At 33.2% G+C, this 23,059-nt stretch overlaps 1 protein-coding gene across 2 annotated transcripts; it reads right to left on the bottom strand.

Moving 5' to 3' along the window:
* Positions 1-11,304: 11,304 nt before the first annotated feature.
* On the bottom strand, positions 11,305-22,673 carry LOC145266042 (uncharacterized). 2 transcript variants are annotated; one of them, XM_080121820.1, is made up of 2 exons: positions 22,609-22,673; positions 11,305-12,922 (listed from the first exon to the last, which is right to left on the bottom strand). In XM_080121820.1, exon 2 carries the CDS (start codon positions 12,916-12,918, stop codon positions 11,440-11,442), a length of 1,479 nt encoding a protein of 492 aa, XP_079977946.1. In that variant the 5' UTR covers positions 12,919-12,922; positions 22,609-22,673; the 3' UTR covers positions 11,305-11,439. The 2 variants fall into 2 exon arrangements, with proteins under 2 accessions (XP_079977946.1, XP_079977947.1); XM_080121821.1 differs by lacking the exon at positions 22,609-22,673 and adding an exon at positions 19,110-19,289.
* Between the last annotated feature and the right edge of the window lie 386 nt (positions 22,674-23,059).

Raw genomic sequence — 23,059 nt, 5'->3', positions numbered from 1 at the left:
TATAATGAGTTACGTTGAAACAAAGGGGTTTACATTCTAAACTTCCAAAGTTTTAACTCTATTTACAGCAGAACAAACATGACCTTTGGCCTTTGGGTCAAGATCAAAGTGTAGTATCTGTTCTTCAGATGCTACTCTTCAATTTCTTGTTCTTTGTTAGTGGGGTAGAAATCCTTCACGACTGAGACAATTTTTGTTTTTTGTTCCTTTTCTCCACGTTAAAAACGACCCTGGTATCTAACTCTGTCCTGTGGGAGGCATTGTAAATAGGAACATGACCTTTGGTTTCCATGCAAAACTGGCATCAACCTGCCAAATTGTATAGATGACTTCATGATCACAAGTTACTAAAACATTACTTCAAATCCCGATCTCCAAGATTTCTATGATTATGTAATCTGCACCTACATTAGCGACAGTTTTCTATATGGTAGAAACACTTCTTAAGAAGACCCTTATTTGCTCTATATGTTCCCATGTTACACTTACACACAGCATCACTTTCATCTTTGCCCTCTATCGTCCCCTCATTGATGGAGTTTCTATTTTTGAGTAAATCTCTGAAAAAAATGAAGATCCTGTCTGTTCATCATTTTGCTAGCATTCATGTATGTGGTGACTTTAATGTTCATAACATTAAGGGGCTAGTTCACTCAAACAAGACCAATGATGAAGAGAGGTTTTGTCAGGACTTTTCTCTTGCATATGAGCTAATTCTAATTGTTGACAAGCCAACACACGATGCTGATGAGAATTTCACAAGCCTTCTTGATCTTTTCTGGACAATTTGCACTGAACAGTGAATAACTACTGTCCTATCTCCTCTAAAATCTAATTGTCTCAGTCAAGGTAAAAACGTAGTTCAACAAATTTTCTGGTGTCCTTTTCCATTGCAGATTTGATCATCATTCAAGAGCCAATTGGGATAGTTTAAGATTCTTTATATCTGAAATCCCTCTCAAATGCATTTCAAAAAAGAGTGTGCCCTTGATCCTATCTGAGATATCTGATTGGATTATCATTGGTATTGAGAGCTTACCACCCTCGAAGATTGGAGGTGACAGTGGTCTAGTGTTTAACTACATAGAATGACGACCTGAGTGTCCCTAGTTTAATCGAGTTCATTCCACCAAAATCACTTTTACTTTGGATGTTGGCAAACTTCACATGGTCCATCCCACAATTGCTAATGTCTTTCTAGAAAGAATTCTGACTAGGAACATGTTGGGGAAACCAATGCCAACAATAGAATCTTTGAATTCATACGGTATGATGAGTATGACTCTCTAAAGTGTTCCAACAGAGATAAAACAACCATCCATGGTATACCTCTGAATGTGCTGCAAAAATTTTCCCAAAGAACTTTGCAGCAAATATCACCCTTTGTTGATCAAGGTGATCTATTCCAAAAATCACACCTCATGATAAAAAAAAAACTCTAAACGACATCCAAATAACTGTTTGTGATGTCACTTAAAAAAAAAAACATGCCATCAAGATAAGTGCTCCTGATAACATTCTACTCATAGTACTCAAGAAAGTCTAAAGCGAACAAACACTTGTTGAACCATATTCTTGATAATCAATTTCTCTTAAGTAATCTCGCCTCTTCCAACTGATTATCACTTTAACCCTTATCATCGATTACATCCTCCTGATAATTGGCCTGTTTTTCTCACTTCTATTTTTTGTTCTCACAATTTTGACCTCTCTCATCAGTAAGCTTCTAAAGCCATGTTTCTAAAAGGACACAAACTCACCTAATATATGACAGCTGTAAATACTTAACACAAGAATTAATAGAATTAAATAGATAATCAAATTTAGTGTTCAAAATATCCTTTGTCTTTAACTTCAAGCATGAGCAACAAGATATGTTCCACAATGGTAGAATGATATGGAATTGATCAATTGCATCAAATCAACATGAATGCAATCATTTATTTTTATAAAACTGAACTTTACTAATAACCAAAAGAGCAGAAAAAAATGATTCAAAATGGACCTGACTGAAAAAAGATAATCTTGTTTAAACTAATTATGAATCTGTTTGCAGATTTCAAATCATGATTTTACTGTTGCCTTTGGACAATTCATGATGCACTTATTTTCAAAACTTAGAAACTTTTCTAATTTGTTGAAGGTGATTTTTGCTGAGCACCATCCATTCATGTCATATGAATTGGATTATTATTGTTGGCATTAGCTTTCCTGATATATTTCTAGTTAGAATTCTTTCTAGAAAGTCATCACTTAAAGTCAGGGAAGAGGTGAGTTGGGTGAGGAGTCAGCTTGTCAAATATTTTAGTTGACTCATGCAGGGACTTTGGGACTACCTGCAGGTTCCAGGGTATGATTGCAAATTCAGCCCTTATGCTTTAATCGCAAAGACATCCTAAAGTCTATAATTTCTTGAGTAATTCAGAAAAAGTCTTTTTCGTCAGCACTTCTTCAAGGGTTTTCTTGGCAAAAGTGATCAGGATTTTCTCTCATGCTGTCTTCAGTGGTCTGTAAACATTGATGTCCTGCAAGGTGTGTCTACTATTGTGTGGTAGCTTCAACAGAATCGCTTGTTGCTTCATTTTTGCATGGATGAGGAGCATGCTGATTGTAGGATTTGCGTCTATGAAAGATGAGGATGGCAGGTCTCTTTCTTGAAAAAGGGATAGAATGAAGAGTTTCTCAAATCAGTTCAAAAAGATGTGATCGTCCATCCATCTTGTCACTTAATGTGTAGCACACATTTTCAGGTCCATCACACATCTATGCCTCTCACAGATTTTTATACTGCATAGATGACATATGAGGTAGCATTCGTCCATCTGCACTTGCATAACCATTCACTATGATCGAATCTCTGTCTGATCCACTGATGATATGAAAACAGTGACATGTTCTTTCAGAATCTAATGGGAGCCTGTTTCGTCAACATTGTAAATCTAGTTGAGCTTGTTTGCCAGATGGTTCTGCTTCAGCATTTCTTTGACACGGTCAAACAATTTGGTAATGATGCTGATATTCACAAAACGTTTGGCCCTGGCTGCCAATTGAAATATAATAGCAATGGAGAAAAATCACCTCGTTTGGGGTAGATTTTTATGATGACCAAAATCAGTTTCTCTAACCAAACAGTAGTATCCACTACATAGATAAAAGCAGAAAAAAAAAAACACTTCTACAGAATCATGGCCTCACCCTTAGGATGGAATTTCCTCAACGGGTATAGATAGGAAAACCCACCTATTTCTTACAGGTCAAAAAATACAATCAACCATGTGTTTTTAAGTGATGAAAAATAGATGTAATTGCATGAAAAGAAGTCAGGGTATTTCTGCATTTACCAACCTGTGGTTTCCACAAAGTTTCTCGTGAATAACCGGAAGTGGCCAATGATGAACAGGAAAAACATGAAAATGCAATACATAAAAGTACAAATATGTACCTAACACTAATCCTAACATGCATGATTAAACTTAATTTTTTATTTCTTCCAATTTATAAAAAAGTAGTCTTCATAGATTCGTATTAGCTAAAAACAGACAGCACATTTGTTAAAAACTGAGGATCACCCATCTGACCTTTTTCGATTATTTCCATCAGCTGCTGAGCGAGCCCAAACCAACTTCATGGAAATCACAGGTAAGTAAATGCAGAAACACCAGAAATTGTTTCAGATTGAAAAACAAAAATTTCTCTCCTAAAAAGTGAAGAAGGTTCACTTACTTTCTGAATAGAGCTGGATTGCGGCTTATAAACTTAATGTAAACAGATCATCTACAGGATGGATCTAAAACAGGTAAAATAGAAGTAACTATCAAATAGGCAATCCAAGAGAGCAGCAACAAGCTTGACAAAAGTTATTTCCCTTTATAGCAGGTGGAATTAACCAGGATCATTCTATAAGTTTCGAATGAGGAATGCAAAAATCTTGACTCCAGCTTCTACAATTCTAAAATATTCAGCTCCTTATTTTAATAGACTTTTGATTCTTCAGGGATTAAGAAATCGGACTCGAACTCTGCAACCTTGTTACTAACCCATTTGCTTATAAAGGTTTTCTTTTTTAGAAGCGACAACCTTTAAATTAAAATAAATTCCACAAAAATCTTTCTATTATGCAAATATGTGGTTAATATAAATAATTACTTTCTGGAATTTATAATTTAAATACAATTTCGAACATATGGCCCCTATGGTTTGCACAGATACAGCATAATGTCGAGGTCAAATTTTCACGAAGTGTGTGCATTAAATTAGGTTGTATTTTGACAATAACATGCCAAATGTTGTCTCCCAAGAGGTCTATCAGCATAGGCATGGGATTTTACATATCCTCAAATAACATAATACAGGGTGACCCAAAAAAAACGGGGCCCGACTCTAATTAGGCCCCGTTTCTTAGTGTTTTGTCCGAATGAAATGAAACTTTGGTCATAACTAGTTTATTATATTCAAAACATCACATCAAAACACTAGGGTCTTTGCCCTTTTTTCCTCCGTTCTACAGTATATGTTCTAGATGGCCTCCATTTAGCTTTTGTTTTTTGGGGGGGTCACCCTGTACAATGGGATTAAATCACGTGATCAGTTGACAAGTTGATTTTATGAAATTATTCATTCATCAAATGTTTCTCTCAGTAAATTGATTGTATCATTTGTAATTTGCAAATGTTGCTTGGAGTACCAGTCTCTTCAATATGAATCGCCAAACCAAGCTGAACTCAAAATAACCGATAGTTGTTAATTTAAAGTCCATTGCCTCTTAAAAAAAAAAAAAATAGAAATAAAAAAATAAAAAAAACACACACACAGCATCCTGTATTTTTATCATTAAAGAATCAATAGTTCAACTCCATTCAAAACATACTTTGTTCTTCAGCTGGCTTCTCAGTGTAAATGCTCCAGTGGCTAGTTGTAATAAAAAAAATCGGTCGTTCTTCTTCTTATGCAAAGTTATCCTTATTAGTAATCAACTTTATTCAACCATTTTCTTGATTAGGTTGAAAAGCGATAGGGATAATTATGTGAAATGTTACTTTAATGACATAAAATAGAAGGTTGTGGTCCTGGTGAGACCTAAGCTTTAAATTTTACATACATTTTAATCATAATAAAAAAAAAAAAATTTTTTTTAAACTATTATTCTTTTTTTAGTGACGAGACTATATTTCTTTTAAATTAGTAGATATGTAACAAATTAAAAATGTAGATTTTCTGTAATATGATTTATGCTGAAACTATAAAATATTTTCAAAATAGATTAAAAATAAAATGTGTAAAAAAACAAACTATTAGATTTTTGGAAAAGATGCACAATTAGTTTTTAAATGATATAATTGACATTTTTTTTAAATTTTTTTATTTAATTAGTTTTGGTTTTTAGTTGTTTCAATTATTTTTCATCTGTTGTACAAGTTAGTAAAGAAATTGTGATTTTAGTTGTCTTTGTAGACGTATCTTTGATCTCCAAGTCACTTTTTTTTTTTGCCAATTTGATATCTTTGTCTCCAGTGTTAAAATCTAAACTCCTGAGACACTCATCACTGTGCAAAATTACCCAGTCGTCCTAAAGCTTCCATGTTGATTTCCAACTTCATGTTCTCGAGTAAATAATTGGACGTCACTTCTGCTAAATCATTCTCATGCAGTAACATTTAATGCTCCACTAAAACTAAGTTCCTTTCATTTAACAACTACATAAAAAAAAAAAAAAAAAAAAAAAACTTCTCAACCAATGACATCCATGACAAGACCCTAACTGAGAGCCCATTGTTCAAACTCCTCAGCCTAACATTCACAGGCAACATGAATTGAAACAAATATATTGAGGACATTGCTAGGGCTGCTGCAAAGAAGGTGGGCTCTCTCTATTGTGCTAGAAAATTACATCAGAAAGCATCCTAAATATTTACAAAGCCACAATTCAATTCAACCAGTTAAACAAATAAAGCATGTGGTATTAAGAGAAATCATTTTATTTTTTAAGTACCTTAATAAAAATTTGCTCTGACAAAACTTATAGCACCTGTACCTCGAGACATAAATATCCCCAACAAGTAACAAAGTCTTACCACTTCAGTTTATAGGTCTGCAGATGCCGTAAAACTTTCATCTGTTAATAATTTCTTCTCTAAAACTACTACATTTTGGAATTCCTTTCCTCTTACCCACTTCCCTAACTGTCATAACGTGTAGAAATTTAAATATGTGAACAATAGAAATTTTTTTTTTTTTTTTTTTTTTTTTTTTTTTTACATAGTGCCCTTATTTGCGATGAATAATAAAAAAAAAAAAACACAACAACTTGGATAATACAAAGTTGTTATTTTTATTTCTATACTTTTTGGAATCCTTTCAAGATGAAGCTTCATAATTTGTGTATTCATTCTTTTTGCGGACTGTTATCCTCTTCATAGTTGTTGTTTCACCTGAAGAAGGCCAGAGGATTAGTTGGTCGAAACATGGTGAAGCAATAACAACTATGAAGATGAGGATAACAATCCACAAAAAGATTGCGCAAATAATACAAACTTGGTTTTGTGCAAAAATCAAAGCAGCAGATTGCCAGACGTAAAATAAATTGTATTATTTTACCGTACTTGATCGCTAATTTTGGTAGATTTTGTGAAACTAAGCAATCAAGGAAATTCCATTCAATCGTTAACTTTTTCACTTGGCGGCTTCAGAGTGGCACTGATAGGGAATATTACAAAACAACCAATTAAGTAATTTTGTATGAACCAGTATTATATGACTTTTTTGACAGATTCAATTTTGCTGTCAATATCGTATCCTCATCCTCTGCTCCCAGGCATTTCTCGAATTAGATATTTACAGAACAGACCAAGTAATGGTTGTCACCATCCATAAATGATTGTAGTGCTATAGAACTGACTGGATTTGAACTTGACTCCTCCAAGTGGTCTATCCATATAAATATGTACTTCATCATGTCCAACTCCAAAATAATAATTTGTTAAATTTCAGAGAAAAACAAAAAAGCTCGTGTACTTTTAGATGTTTGTGAAAAAGTACAAGATGTAGTAAATGAGACAACCATTTTTTTCTTCTGATTATTTGAAGATGGTTTAGTCAGTGGCTTAAAACCACATCAAAAGGTCAAGCAAGTTGAGTTACTGCCCTTGATCCTTTTCACCTTATCGCCTTTTGGCATTTGAGGTCGATATTTCAAGGTGATGATCTTAAATATACTCATAAATCGATGTGCATCACTTTATTAATAAAGATAAGTAAATTATTTCTTATCTGTTACATATTCAACATCGATGTTTGTGATTTATTTAATCTGCAATTTTATTTCAATTTATACATTAGCTGTACCTACCTAGCATTGCCCCAATATCTTTACTTTTAGTTTTTAAAAATTTTGAAAGTAAAATTTGTACTTTTTGGTTACTAAATTATTTATTGAACCAAATTGTTATAAATTATTGAGATAGTAAAAATAAAATAATAAAAGTTCGTAATGTTTGGTTTTAATTAAATAAAATAAAAAATTTAAGTACCTATTACTCAGCATGAAAACTTGTTTCTCTCCTGTCACTACCAATTTTTTTTAGGAATTGTTCAAATCTGTGCAAATTGGCAAATAAAAACACTTAAAATATAAATACCAGTGAATTCTGGAATAACATTTGTTACTAAATTTATTCCTGGTTATTCATGATTATAGTAGTACATTTTTTTTTGGGGGGGGAGGAGGGAGAAAAGCTCCTGCTACTTCATCTAAATAACACTAAGCAAAGATAAAATATTAATTAGATTAAATCTATTTTAGATAAAGAAATAAATACAAAAACAATGAATTTGTTTACATTTTTTATTGAATTTTCTTCTTGAAAGCAGAATTTTGAAATCGGCACTTCTACAGTTTAATCAAAACATTAAAAAATGGAAATATCAAAAAAAAAGTTTATATTGTGCATATTCGTTTTGGACTGAAGATCTCAAATAAAAAAAAATTTCACTTAATTTGATCGAGTATTTATTTTTTGTTTTGTTTTTTTTACAGCGGAAAAACATGTTTTTATGACAGCGCGTTGAAGGCAGACATCTTAGAATTTTGTGAACACGCCACAGGCAGATAACTCAATTTAAAGCGGCGACACTCCATCATCTTTGATACTAGCTTTTCTTCCCAAAAATTAAATTTTTTTGCTCGGTATCATAAATAGTTAAAAAAAAAAAAAAAAAAAAAAAAAAAAAAAAACTACTTGATGAAATTAAGTGAAATTTTTTTTCGGAGAACTTCATTCCATAACGGATATGTACAATTTAAACTTTTTTTTTCAATATTTTCATTTTTTAATGTCTTTATTAAACTGTACAAGTACCTTTAAATCTTTTGAGCATAAGTATTGTAGATATTACAAAAATATAATGATTTAAAACTTTTAATATGTAGAAAAAAAATAAAAATCAATTCCAATAACAATCACAAATCCAAACAAAAAATTTAAGGCTGGATGGCAAATCAAACAACTTTAATTGAAGTCGGATCATATACATTTCAAGCACATTTTACAGGTCAAATAAAAATAGAACTAAATTTTACATTCATTAATGATTAATATTTGTAAATTGCGTATAAGAAAAAATTGTGTTGACTTAAAGACAAATGAATACATATTAATTATAAATACCAACGGTAACGGCGTAGAGTGGGGAGGATGATTTAAATTTAGATTTTAAACAGGTTAATGTACAATGGTTTAAAACAAAACACAAGTTATCTCCCCTTTTGATCACTTTTACTTGAATTAGGAAAATCAGTATTCACAATTTCATTGCATTTGAGAAAAACTATTGTGTTACTTTTAGATATATGTGTAAAGGTGCAATTTGTACCAATTTAACATCTTTCATTCCTCTTAGTGACCAATCCAGAGTTTTCTTGGGGTTAACAGTACTTGTTTTGCTATATGTAAACAACAATTAATAAATCTGAACTGGAGAAAAAAATAGTTTCTTATTTTATCCATCTATTCTTAGTATTCATTTCGACAGCTCAATACGCAAGTAGAGCTAGGTTTTGAAACATTTTCCGCATTTCATCTTCCTGAGAATTCATTAGGCTATTATATGGAATCTACGTTACTATGTGTTTTTATATGTTCCCATGGTACTGTGTTTGCCAGTCAGGCAATCAGATTCTTTGTCGTTCTCTTATGCATTTATCATAGTCAATGGGCACACGTTTATCAGGCAAGGATAATTTGACCTCTAATTCACCCGTTTCTTTGTCCTTTTTGGCTAGGATCCGGTTTCTCTTTTCTTTGTGTTAGGAACTGACCTTTTTATCTGGATGTTGTTCACATGGATGTCTTTAAGTCCAACATAAACAAATTCCTGACAAACCACTCAAGTAAGACACCCTATCAAATATCCAATACTAATGATTACTATGATACTATCTCATTGATTACTGTACATGCAATAACCCTTATCCTCGAGTGGCTTCTGGGTCTTGATAAGTGGTGACCTCCATGTAAAAAAAAAAAAAAAAAAAAAAAAAACTTACATTTTATTTTATATATATATATATATATATATATATAAAATTGCCAAAAAAGGTGGTATGTATAAGTTCGAAATCTCAGCGACTATTGATCAGAATTTAACAAATGAATGCTCGTTGGAAAGGTAATGACCTGACTTGTGTAATGGGCTATGTGACATTTGTCCTTAAGGTTGCACATTAAGGGGATGATACATCATCCAGAGACTTTTTTGGGCAATTTTTTACAGCCATAAAATGTTTCAATCAGTCATTTGTTTTCCTAGTTTTGCATATAAATTACAAAATATCTGACATTTCCCCAAAACCTCTGGCCTTGAAAGGGAGACTAAAACTTGCTGCTATGGTTTCAAATGATCTGAAATAACAACAAGGGGAGACTTGATTCCAAATATTTCTCATATGCTATATCTCCTCTCTTTTGGAAATAGGATATGATTATGAATATCTCCACTATCAAATAATCCTTATAAACTTCGAAATTTACAAACTTAGCTATATTATGACGTAAGATGTCTAAGTTTGTGTTGCTTTTTCTTTTAACTTTTACGTATGCTCTACTACACATTGAGCTTTCCTACAGAAATTGCTTTATTTTTACATATTTACTAAAATGATAACCCTGTTAAGATAGTTCAAAATTTTAACTAAAAAAATCTGACTCCGTTTTCTGTGTTCATAGTCGGATAACTTTACGATAATTTTGCCAAAAAATAAAAAATTAAAACAAAAAATAATGAACGCTCAAAAATATACCAATAGTCAGTGAATGGAGGACGTATTTTCTAATTAACATATTCTGGGGCATGATTGAACATTTTACTAGAGCTTTCATTTCGGGCTCAATTTAATCCAGAAAATAAAAAAAAATGATGTAGATTAATAATACAAAAATATATTTTTTTTTTTTTCAAAAATTGATTTTTGTTAAAAAAAAAAAAAAAAAAAAAAAAAAAAAGTGATAACTTTCCACATTTACTCCTAACCCTTAGGAATTAATTTTGGATTTTTCAAAAAAAAAAAAAAAAAAAAATTAGCTACAAAGTTTTTAATTGATAGAAAAATTCCTTGATATTGATTAATCTGTTTTAATTACATTTATTACATACACAAAAATGTATTGCTAGAATGATAAAACTGATGCAGCAAAAAATGCTTTTTCATTCCGCTTGCAATTGTTTATCACCATAGCACAAGGTGGCTTTCTAGATTGTCCAGGGTCAAAAATTCAAGACAGATGAAGTTTTGCAATGTTTGAAGAGGTCTTTTAAAAAGTAAATAATTTTTTATTAACTTACCATCAAAACTAAAAACTTTATTTAAATTTAACCAAGAAGTCTATAAAAAAAAAAAAAAATAAATAAAATAAAATAAAGCTGAAAGATTCGGTGCTTGTTTACAATGATCTTTTGAACCAACACATTTCAGGTGAAAACATTATATACACGTTATAACAAAATTTTATAAACTCCAAAAAATATGAAAGAAATATAATTACAATTAATAATAGAATTTATCGAATTATACTGCATGTTTTAATATGGAAGAGCTGTGCGACCAATTCAGTATTACAAACGGACTTACCTCCCTTTACTTAAATTCAATTAAATTAAAGGTCCACCACTTTTAATGACTTTTTGTTTAAATTACATCAAGCACATCTTCTATGTAATTATTTTTTGGGGAAGTTAGTATAACTTCCCCCATGATATGCATATAATAATGTTTTCACCTGAAATGTGTTGCTTTAAAAAAAAATCACCAATACCAGCCAGCACCAAAGATTTCTATAAGAGATCTCAAACACAAAAAAAAAAAAAAAAAATTCTACACTCCACACTGAATATTTATAAGAGATTTACATCTTAAATCAAGTAAAATGAATTTGCCTACTGGTTTTATTACCGAACAGGAATTCGGTTAAGGCCACGATGCATGATTCTTAAATGTCCTTGCAAAATGATGCGTTGCGAAAAAGATTTTCGGCAAATTTTGCAACTGAACTTTTTCTGGGGAAAATGAATCGACCAAACTGCATGTCTGTTAGGAGGTAAAGTCTTGACAATGATGTGCTCATCCAGATGAAAGTCAAGGGTGTACGAATTGGCAAAGGTTTTGCAACAGATGAGACACCTGAAATCACCATTAACTGGCCTCTTTGCCCTTGTTGGAAAATTAGCAGAGATAAAATATTCTGTAGAATCCTTAAGCGCCAAACTGTTTTCTGATTCCACAGGCGATATTTCTGATTTTCTGACAGGTATTTCCAATACAGATGGCTCTGGAGGTACAAGGTTGTCAAATTTTTCAAAGAGGGAAGGTCTGGTGGGTAGATATTGTTTGTTGACACCGTTCGACAGAATCTGATTTTGATCGTGGTGTTTTCTCACATGCGATTCATAAAGGCTACATTTGTTGAAGTAGCGATTACAAACTTTACAGACATATTCATCTGGACGCTCATTCAACGCGTGTAACTTCTGATGATACTCAAACTCTTTATTTTTATCAAAACTTTTATTGCAAATGTCACAAAAGACGGAGGCAGTTTCTTTTAAACTATTTTTGGCTTTATTCTCAGATTCTGCAACAGCGTCCTCAATTTTTTGACATTTTGAATCAATCTCCAGATTTTTTTGAGCTGTGTTTTCAAGAATGTGTTTTTCACTGTCATTGTCTGATGCCATTGCTAAGTTCTTAGCCTGATGAGATTGAAAACTTGACTTCCTCTTTTGGGATCTGTTATTATTCGGCACACTGTGAGATTCTTCCGTCAAAGGTGTTTTGCTGCCTTCTTCAAAATTAACTTTGCTTGCATGTGTATTTAAATGCGTAGCGATCCAAAACCGATCTGTAGAAATTTGGGAGCAGAAATCACATTTAAAAAAGGTTTTTGTATTGTGCGTAAGCTTGTGTGTTTCAAGATGTGCGGCAGTTTTAAATACTTTCGCACATACAATGCATTTGGTGTTGGTTGAATCAGAATGCGTCATTGTGTGTCGGCCAAGATGACACGGATGGGTAAAGGAACAATGACAGAGATAGCATTTATAAGGTTTGTCCATGACATGAATTTTCTCATGCTGAGTAAGTTTGCACATATAAAGAAACTCTCTTGGGCATGTCTTGCATTTATAAATTCTTGTTACCAGTTGGCTTGCACACGGATGATCCGAAAAGCTATCCTTGTCTGGAAATGTTTTTTGGCAGACACTACACTTACGTTTTGATCTCTGAGTATTTTCATTTGTAGAGTTTTGTTTAAAGTTATTATCCATCAGTGATTTGAGTGAATGTTCTTCCTTGTGCTTGGTCAACTGAGAAACGACTTCAAAGGATGCATTGCACACAGAACAATTCCAGGGTTTTTTGTCAATCATGATGCTAAAAAAAAATAAATAAATAAAAAAATAAATAAACAGATATAAATAGATAAAAAAAAAAAATAAATAAATAAAAATGCCAAACAATCCTATAAAGATGTTAGAATCTATGTTGGAACTTGTAAATAAATTTTTTTTTTTTCTTTTACTTTTTCATGTCAAGTTAGGGTGCTTGCACTAGAAAAGTAGAATCTCATTCCAGTGCACTGCATACTCCAAGTCAAAAGAAAGAGTTAAAAAAGGTCACGATTAGCAATGCTCTTTGAAGCGTTTCCATAATAGTCATGTTGTCTGGATAGTGGAAGGAAGAGATTTTGTGACAATTTATCTCAATTTCAGTTTGTACTATATCAGGATTTAAAACAGAGTTAGAAGCACAATGTTCCAAACATTTAGCAAACGAATCAATTGTGCAGATCTGGACAGATTGTGTACAACCATACCAGGTGTTTTGCCATTAATGTTCGTCTAATAGAAGCTAAAAATACATTTTGTGAAATAGACAAAAGCTTTCTATGGGCAGATGCAGATATAACTTTTTTTTTCTGTACCTAATGTTTCAGATACATTAACTATTCATGCAAGTTATATAAAATGTGGAGTACTATCTTTTCAGCCTCTTGCAAAGATAGTCAATGAAATTAGAATGCAGAACCCATCTGCTTTAGTTAGTGGTTCATTGTTTTCGGTAGTAATGTATTGTTCATATCTTGAAACTGTAAAATAAATATATTCAAGGGTTTCATGTGCATTTGAAGTCAATAGCTTACACAAAGTTTAAATTTAAAATACCCAACCCTTATTTGATAAATGCAGAACACTTTAAAATTTCAATAATTATCTTCATGTATTTTAAAAACATCTGCAGCTAATTTTCTGTGGAAAAAAAGAAAATTGGATTTTTTAGTTTACATTCTCCAATTAAATCCTCCAGTGAATCATCATTTCTGAAACCAATGAATGTTCATACACTCATGCATGAAATTAGTAGAAAACTTAAATATCTAATGCATTTATTTATTAGTGATGCGTCAGTATTTATCAAATGTAAATGCTGCTCAAGATAAGGACTAGTGAAATGAATAGATTGCCAGTTGAAAGATACTGTGTGTGGATTGAAAAAGATAAATAAAATTTGATTATTTATGACAATATGGCATAAAGAAAACAGTATGTAGATAATGTTGTATCCTGTTTTTTAATGTGAAATTCGTTTTTATTGAAAACTAGCAGATGTACCTGACGTTGCCCGGTATTAAATGTAACATTAAATTCCTTTAAAAAAATGAAGTCAACAAAATAAAATAAAAAAACGGAAAGAAACTGAGACATGTGTATGCAAGTATTGTTTTTTTTCTAAACAATACACTTCTTTGTAAGTAGAAAGCAGAAAAAAAATTGCTCTGAGATTGAAACCAAAACATAAAGGCAGCAAGTCAAATACAATAACCACTAGGCCAGCTTGCTACAATCATTAAAAAGTTTTTTCAAACCTACTTATTCTTAACATAAGGAAGACGTCATGTGAACAATTCATGCAGTCGTGAAACACTTGACAAATGGATAAAAATCTAATGACCCACAAGTACCCACTTTTCAATTTTGTCTCTTTAGCAGCCCTTTTTCCATATAAAAACCCAATTAAAAAGTTTTCCACTTGTCTGAATTCCCTATATACCGAATGTCAAGTCTATAGATGAAAAATTCGTTGAGTATATAGGTTGAGAGTTGTCCTCACTCACACACACACATTTTCACTTTTATAAATATAGATATCTGATCACTAAGATGGATTTAATTTTACTTTATAAAACTTACTTCAATATGAACCATATATAAATTTAGATGATCTCCCCACCTTTATCTCACATACCCAAACTAGTTACTTCCCGTCAATAGGGTATTTCTGAACCCTTGGAAAAAAGAGCCAAACCATTTTTGATCCAGAGTTACTTCATAGTTTTGGAATGTTCAAAAGAAAGAAAAAAAACTAATATTATCTCAGCCAAGCTGCGAGACTCACCAAGAGTCGGCTCCAAGAAGAATGCCTTATCGAGAATGGAACCACAACAATTTCTTCATGTTTTATATCCCCTAAATGTTTGGTGAAAAAGGACTTGAAATCTCTACAAGCAGAGACACCTTTATATTGTGCCGAAGATATTCCAATTAGAGGATGGCATCATTTGAACATTTTCATCATGTTTATATCACCTAAATGTTTGAATTTTTCTCAATTCAATTAGGGTCCCAAGGGACTCGATTTATGCCTAATTAAAGGCACCAGAACTCTTGCTGAGAACACCATGAATTATCATGGACCTTTTCGAAAGAAAACCCTGCTACTACTCCAACAAAATTTGGGAGGCAAAACTGACCCACCGTTTTGCAAGGACTGTACCCAGACCAATAACCTTTGTTTGATGTTATAACTGAATGAAATTTGAGTTTAAAGGTATGGTTTTGTAATTGTGGAATTATTTTTGCCTCAGCCATGGAATATTGAGTTTGTGAGATTAATTTCTCACAGTATCAGAAAAATAAATATAATATGAATACCTCAACAAGTGTTTTTTTATTTATTTTATTTAATTTCGAATGTCGTCTTTCGACTATTATCCTAACCCATTAGCAGATTTTGTTGAGAATCAAATATGGACAGCTCATGAGGGGCTAGTGTAGTTACGTTTAAACCAGGACCAAACTCAAAGAAAACCAACCTGCCTCCTCCCTTGAGGCTTGCATTTACTAATATCCGCGGGCTTAGAACTAACTTAGATGATGTTGAGTCATTTCTCCTTGTAAAGACCCCGGATATCTTAGCATTAAGTGAAACTAACCTTCACTCCTCCATTCCCTCTAACTACTTTAACATGCCTGGTTATCTCCCACTCTACCGTAAGGACTCGGACAGACATATGCCTGGACTTGGAGTCTATATTCGAAACACCCTCCCCCTAACTAGAGAAATAAAACTAGAATCAGAGGGCCAAGCCTTTATATGCTTCAGACTAAATATGCAACACAATATTAGCTACTTGTATTTTCTCTACCGCTCTCCCTCAAACCAAGACTGTACCCTAATAAACAAAGTCTCAGACAGCATAGATATAGCACTCTCCCTCGATACTAGCGCACAAATACATGTATTTGGTGACTTCAATGTCCACCACAGTAACTGGCTAGGATTCTCAAATCACACAGACGTAGCTGGTAGTGCAACACATAGCTTCTCTATATCTCATTCCCTATCTCAATTGGTTACATTTCCGACACGTTTCCCAGACCAGCACGATCAACATGCCTCACTTCTAGATCTCTTTCTGACAACGGTTCCCAATAACTGTACAACAAATGCCCACAGCCCACTCGGGAATGCTGATCACGCTGTGATAATGGTAGAAATCAGCCTAAATTCTCGCCCTAAAACTGAAGACCCACTACTCAAAACAACGAGGTATTACAAAAAGGCTGATTGGGAAGCCATCAGGGAGCTCATCAGAGATGCCCCATGGCAAAATATCTTTACTCTTCCAGCGGAACAGTGTGCAAATGAGACAACTGAATGGTTCAAAACTGCTATTGAAGCACATGTTCCCGCACGGAAATACTATAGCAAGCCCCACTCCCCCCAATGGTTTACTTCCGCTTGTGCAGCTGCCATTTGTGAAAGGCAGCATGCGTTCCGCAGATTCAACCGACATAAGTCCAGCTCAAATAAACAGAAGTTTATAGAAGCTAGAAATAATTGTAAGAGAGTGATAGACACAGCTAAGACAGATTACTCTGAAACCACCAGAAAGCGCATCGAAGCACAGAAATTAGGAACCCGGGATTTTTGGAAAATCTACAACAGCGTAGTTAATAATGGACAGTCAATTATTCCCCCACTAACAAACAATCATGGGGTTGCTTGCACGGCAACTGACAAGGCTAATCTGCTTCCCAGTCGGTTTGCCTCAAACTCCACACTGAACTCGGTACACCACTCACTCCCTGATTTTCCTCTGCGAACAGACGCCACACTTGACGATTTGAAAATCACCCCTTCTCAGGTACATGCTATTATAAAAAACCTAGACACCTCAAAAGCATGTGGACCAGATCTCATCCCGGCTGTGCTATTAAAAAAATGCTCTGCCGAGGTTGCTCCAGTTCTGTCCAAACTTTACAATAAATGCCTTAACGAATCTTGTTTTCCCGACTGCTGGAAGACCGCCTCTGTGGTACCAGTCTTCAAGAATTCTGGTGAAAGAACTGACCCACTAAATTATCGCCCCATTAGCCTCCTCCCGCTTTTCGCCAAAATATTCGAGTCCTTAGTTAATCAAGCCCTAGTCCAGCACCTAACAGCTGCTAAACTCCTGACTGACAAACAATATGGATTCAGGCAAGCCCGTTCAACAGCAGATATCTTAACTGTAGTTTCTGAACGTATATACCGTTCATTGGATAAAACAGGGGAGGGTAGAGCGGTGGCCCTTGATATATCTAAGGCTTTTGACAGGGTATGGCACGATGGTCTTCTAAGGAAAATTAGATTATATGGAATCACTGGAAGAATTCATAACGTAATTAAATCCTTCTTAAGTAATAGAAAAATCAACGTTGTCCTCGACGGACATACATCCAAACAATATGACATAAATGCGGGAGTACCTCAGGGGTCTATCCTTGGACCTCTATTATTCCTGGTATTCATAAACGACCTCCCTGATAATATTGTTTCGGAGATGGGTATATTTGCCGATGACACCACTCTCTATAACAGATATGAGGGGAAAACAAATGAACACATATCCAAGAAAATGGCAGAAACACGAGAGGATGACCTCCAATCCGTAGTGGAATGGGGACAAAAATGGTTAGTCTCATTCAATGCTGCTAAGACTAAGCTTGTTTCCTTCAATAACTACAAGAAACCTTCTCTACCACCAATAGCAATGGCCAAGAACACATTGCCTGAAAGTACTTCTTTTAAACTCCTCGGCCTAACGTTTACAGGGAATATGAACTGGAATAGATACATTGAGAGCATTGCCAAGGCTGCTGCAAGGAAGGTTGGCTCCCTCTACCGTGCTAGAAAACTACTTACGCCTGCCAGTATCCTATACCTCTATAAGGCCACCATTCGCCCATGTATGGAGTACTGTTGTCACATCTGGGCTGGTGCATCTGCTGCTTGTCTCTCGCTCCTGGACAGGGTTCAAAAAAGAGTCGCCAACCTGATAGGTCCTGAACTGTCATCTAGGCTTCAACCTCTGTCCCATCGACGAGATGTTGCATCCCTCTGCCTGTTCTACAAATACTTTAATGGTGAATGCTCTGACGAACTGCAAACACTTGTACCTCCCCGACGTAACTACCCCCGACAAGCTACTAAGTCTCATCCCTTTACAGTGGAGATCCCTAGGTGCAAGAAAGCCTTTTACTCCAATAGTTTCTTCCCCAGAACTGCGAGTCTTTGGAACTCCCTTCCTGGATTCTGCTTTCCCAACTGCAATGATATGCAGAAGTTCAAGTGTAATGTTAACAAACATCTTTCTACTCTTCTCCCTTCATAATGACCCCGCTAATTAATTCCCTAATAGTAGCCCCCTGCTTCAAAGTGGCATCGTGCCTTGTTTGGGGTGAAAATTGAATAAAAAAAAAAAATAATTATTAAATGAAAGATGAGAAGATATGTAATTTTATTATATCATCAGAACAATAAAGAAAAGTTAAAGGAAATTTCTTAAAAATTTCCCCTCAACTTTTCTTATTGTTCTGATGATATAATAACATTATATTTAACTTGTATTCCTCATTTTTCATTTAATATTATGATATATATATATATATATATATATATATATATATATATATATTAGTAAACAAGTTTTTAATTCTCAACATAAATCGTTTCGTTTGTTGAAACGAATGAATATGAAAAAACTAATGGAGCCGATATGAACGAGCAACAATTAAGTGACCACGTCTAAATATGTTATCTCGTAAGCAAAAAACAAGACCACATTAAAACTGATTTAGGATGACAATTTGACTTACAACTATCATAACATTTTAATCGAATCTTTCATTCCAAAAAACAAATAGTTTATACAAATTAAAAAGAAAAAAAAACGTGCAAAAGAAAACGGAACCAGGATTATAAACAAAGAAAAAATAATAAAAACATATTTACTCACGATTGTTCCGGTTTAGTCTATTTTGAAATAACCTACTTTTTTTTTTCAGTATGGATGTACTGTTCACAATTTAAACAAAAATAAGAAATAAATAATATAGATAAATAGTAGGAATTTGGCCATGAAGTAAATCCGATTAAAGTTATTTGTGTCAGTGAACTTTTCGGTATTTCTTGGACTAACAATCCTCAGTAAATACAGTTTTATGACAACTTGCACCTATGCGAGGAGTAGGACCTTTTTTATTTATTTTATTTTTTTATTTTTTTGGTTTTTAAAATACGTTTGGTAAATTTGTAGACCTAAAGCTTTGCTCACCTACCTCTCCCGTAAAGTAAAATAGTATTTATGTATTTTTGGTACCGCGCTAAAATAATAAAGTTGTTTTGAAAGCCATTCTTAACATGGAGAGGGTGTTTACTGTTTTGTACCTATTCTGTGCTTGCACCTAACAATTTAATTTAAAAAAAAGATATCGTAAAACTTGAATAAACTGAAAAAAAACTATTTAAAAATAGCGTGGTACCAAAAATACATAAGCACCAATAAATTCTACTTTTTAAGCGATTACGTACGAACACCTTTAAAAAATCTTGAAAATAAAACAACTACTTTAAAATTTATGGTGGGGGATCAGTTTCGCATAAAAAATTTAACCTCCACTCATTTCATAGCGTTTTAAGGGTATATAATCAGATTTTTGTTTAAGGTTCGATTTTTAGGAAAAAAAGCTATTATTAAAGATGGGGGAGGGAGTCTCAGTGTCGGCGCTTTAACTGGAGTTATCTCCTCGTGATGTGCTCCATAAATTTCATAATGGCTGACTTCAACGCACTCTCATAAAAACGTTTTTCCGCAGATCTTCAGTCCAAAAACGGATACGTACAATTTAAACTTTTTTCGATATTTTCATTTTTTAATGTCTTGATTAAACTGTTACAAGTACTCTTAATTGTTATGTCGCACTAATGTAAATATCCGAAATTTACGAAAAAGTTAGAAAATTTATTGTTAAAGAAAAAGTACTTATGCACTAGCAGTGTCAGAAATTTCGTGAAAATAGTGAATAATTCCACCCCATCTTTCCAAGCTTATAACTCCTCGAAAAATGTAATTCAAGCCCTAATTTTTTTTTTCAATTAAAGGAGCAAGGACCAAGGTTTTATTAAAAAAAAAAAAAAAAAAAAAAACTGTGGTTTTTTTTTAAAAAAAGGTTTTAAACTTCGGATGGTCCCCCCTCGCCAAACTTTCACAAGAAACACTCGTCTAGCTGTAAACACTATCAATAATTTCCCCCACTCTTTATCTGTCCCTAAACCTAAACGTAGATTCCATGAACAAAGCTTCTTTCTTAGAACTGCACGCCTGTGGAATTGTCTTCCGTTTTCCTGCTTTCCGGCTGACTACAATATGGTTTTGTTCAAGTCTAAAGTAAATAAGTTCTTGATGAGCCGTTCCATATAAGTTATTAAATTTACCAAATTTTCATTACTAATGATTACTATATTGACCAACTTCTACTGTACACTCTTTAACCCTTATCCTTGAGTGGCCTCTGGGCCTTGATAATGTGGTGATGCCTTTGTAAAAAAAAAAAAAAAAAGGTAAATTTCTAAAAAAGCGATTTTTTTTTGTTTTAAATTTGAATATATTATTTATTGACCTTTTCTCTTCAATTTGTGATATATAAAACTCCCCGATATAATTAATTATTTACTTTTTAATAGACATTTTCAAAATGAGAGGCGTGAATTATTCGACCCCCTGTCTTTTCAAGCTTATAACTCCTCGAAAAATGTAATTCAAGCCCTAATTATTTTTTCAATTAAAGGAGCAAGGGCCAAGGTTTCATTAAAAAAAAAAAAAGACAAAAAAAAAAACAATGTGTTCTTATAAAATAAGGTTTTAAACTTCGGACTTTACAGGTAAATTTCTAAAAAAGCGATTTTATGTTATGATTTTATGCACTTATGTTACCGTGCTAAAATAACGTTATTATTTAGAAAGTCATTTTTAACGAGGAGAGGAGGGGGTTTTGTAACTATTCTGTATTTTCACCTAACAAGTTAATAAAAAAAGCGGGGTTCACAGATTCGAAAAAGTTGTCAAAAAACAAATATATAACAAATGTTATCAAAGGCAAGATAAGTTACTTTTCTACCTAACTGGATATGCGTTTAGTGTTTTTATTTGATGTACCATGTTTATTTAGCTCGGAAAACAGTGTTTACGATGCACTGGAAAGTTAAAAATGGCGCCCGACTCTCTCTTTGACACGGTAAGCTTTGGAAAAGGAGTTAAAAATATTAAAAAAAAAAACTAGACAAAATACTGTTAGAAACTCGCTCATAGGCTGACATATTCGGTGGGTTTTTAACAGTACTTTGTCTAGTTTTTTTCTTTTTTGTTGTTTTTTTTTTAACTCCTTTTCCCAAACTTACCGTGTCAAAGAGAGAGTCGGGCGCCATTTTAAATTTTCCACATCAGTAAACACTATGTTTTTCTAGCTAAATAAACGTTATATTAAATAAAAACACAAAAAAAAACATATCCAGAGGTAGAAAAGTAACATTTATTTGCTATATATTTGTTTGACAACTTTTTCGAATTTATGTGTACATTAATACAAACCCGGTTAAAGTAATAGTTACAAAACACGTTCGACACCAAATACCCAACTTCTTAAAGGTGATCAATCAGCGCACTTTTACCGATCATATCCTCGCGTTAAACCGACATCGTCGTCACACTAATTCTCTTCATGTAAAATAACGTTAGAACTATTTTAGCTACATTTCGGGTTTAACCCCGACCTTCTTCGTAATATATATTATTCCATTAGGGCCGTGGCTTAACCCTCTCCGACATTAGCACCTAACCCTCTCTTACGTATACCCCCTCAATAATGTTAAGTAGTCCATGCTATTTTTATATTTATGCAGAAAGCATTTTGGGCCATTTTTAACAAGAACAAACAAAATAAAGAGGTAAAAAAAATAAAATAAAATAATATGCAACAAATGCGTTACAAAAATAAGTTACTCTTCTACCTACTCGCATAAATTTGTTAAAAATGCACATTTTCAAGTTAAATTCAATTTTACGGTATATTTTGTTTATGAAATTGTTAAGTGGAAGTATAGAATAGTTAACAACCCTCTCCGCATATTAAGAATAGTTTTCTAAATAACATTAGTTTATAAATGTACAATTATACATCTTTTTTTTTTTTTTGTAAGAAATACAAAGGAGTCGAAATACAAACACAATTAAAAGTCAATTTTATAATATTAAAGTAACAACTTTCAAAATAAATATGCAAAGACTGCGGGGGGGGGATAAGTAAGCGTCGCCGACTGCACACATTTACAAGTTTCATTTTTTATTATTATAGTTATCTAAAAAGTTCATAAACAAAGTTTACATACAATAAACAAATTTTTTAAAAAAGTAAGATTTATGTTATAAACACAAACGAAAAAAAAACTTATTTACTTACAAAAATGTAGCATTTAGAAAATTGCGAGGGAAATCCGCCTTTTAAAATTCGCTCCAGATAAAAGCGGTGTAAATCCGAAACAAGTGCCCTCGAGAATAAATTCCGGGCAAGATGACATCTAACTGTTGCCGAGATGAAAGCAATTTCGATATTGCCTAGTTACGCATTGTTGAGGAAATAATATTGAAGTTCATTAGTTTGAACCAAATAAATAATGTTCGATATCATCAGAAGACGGAGATTGCTTCTTTTTTATGTTTTCTGCTACATTTTAAAAAATTAGGTGATTCATCATGCAGTAGTGTAGTCTGTAGTACTACACAGTTAATGACTGAGGGGGTTTTAGTTCTCTCTCAACTGCAAGAACTTTGACACCAGGGTCGGAAAGTGGGAATAAGAGGAGTACTCTGACCTGCAAAAAGTGCTCGAACAGCTTCGTTGGCATTCCCCG

This window comes from Euprymna scolopes, chromosome 1 (genome assembly GCF_053919585.1).
Source record: "Euprymna scolopes isolate OS-2025 chromosome 1, ASM5391958v1, whole genome shotgun sequence".
Taxonomy (NCBI): domain Eukaryota; kingdom Metazoa; phylum Mollusca; class Cephalopoda; order Sepiida; family Sepiolidae; genus Euprymna; species Euprymna scolopes.
The sequence above is the reverse complement of the archived record's forward strand: the minus strand, read 5'-3'. Positions and strand labels throughout refer to the sequence as shown.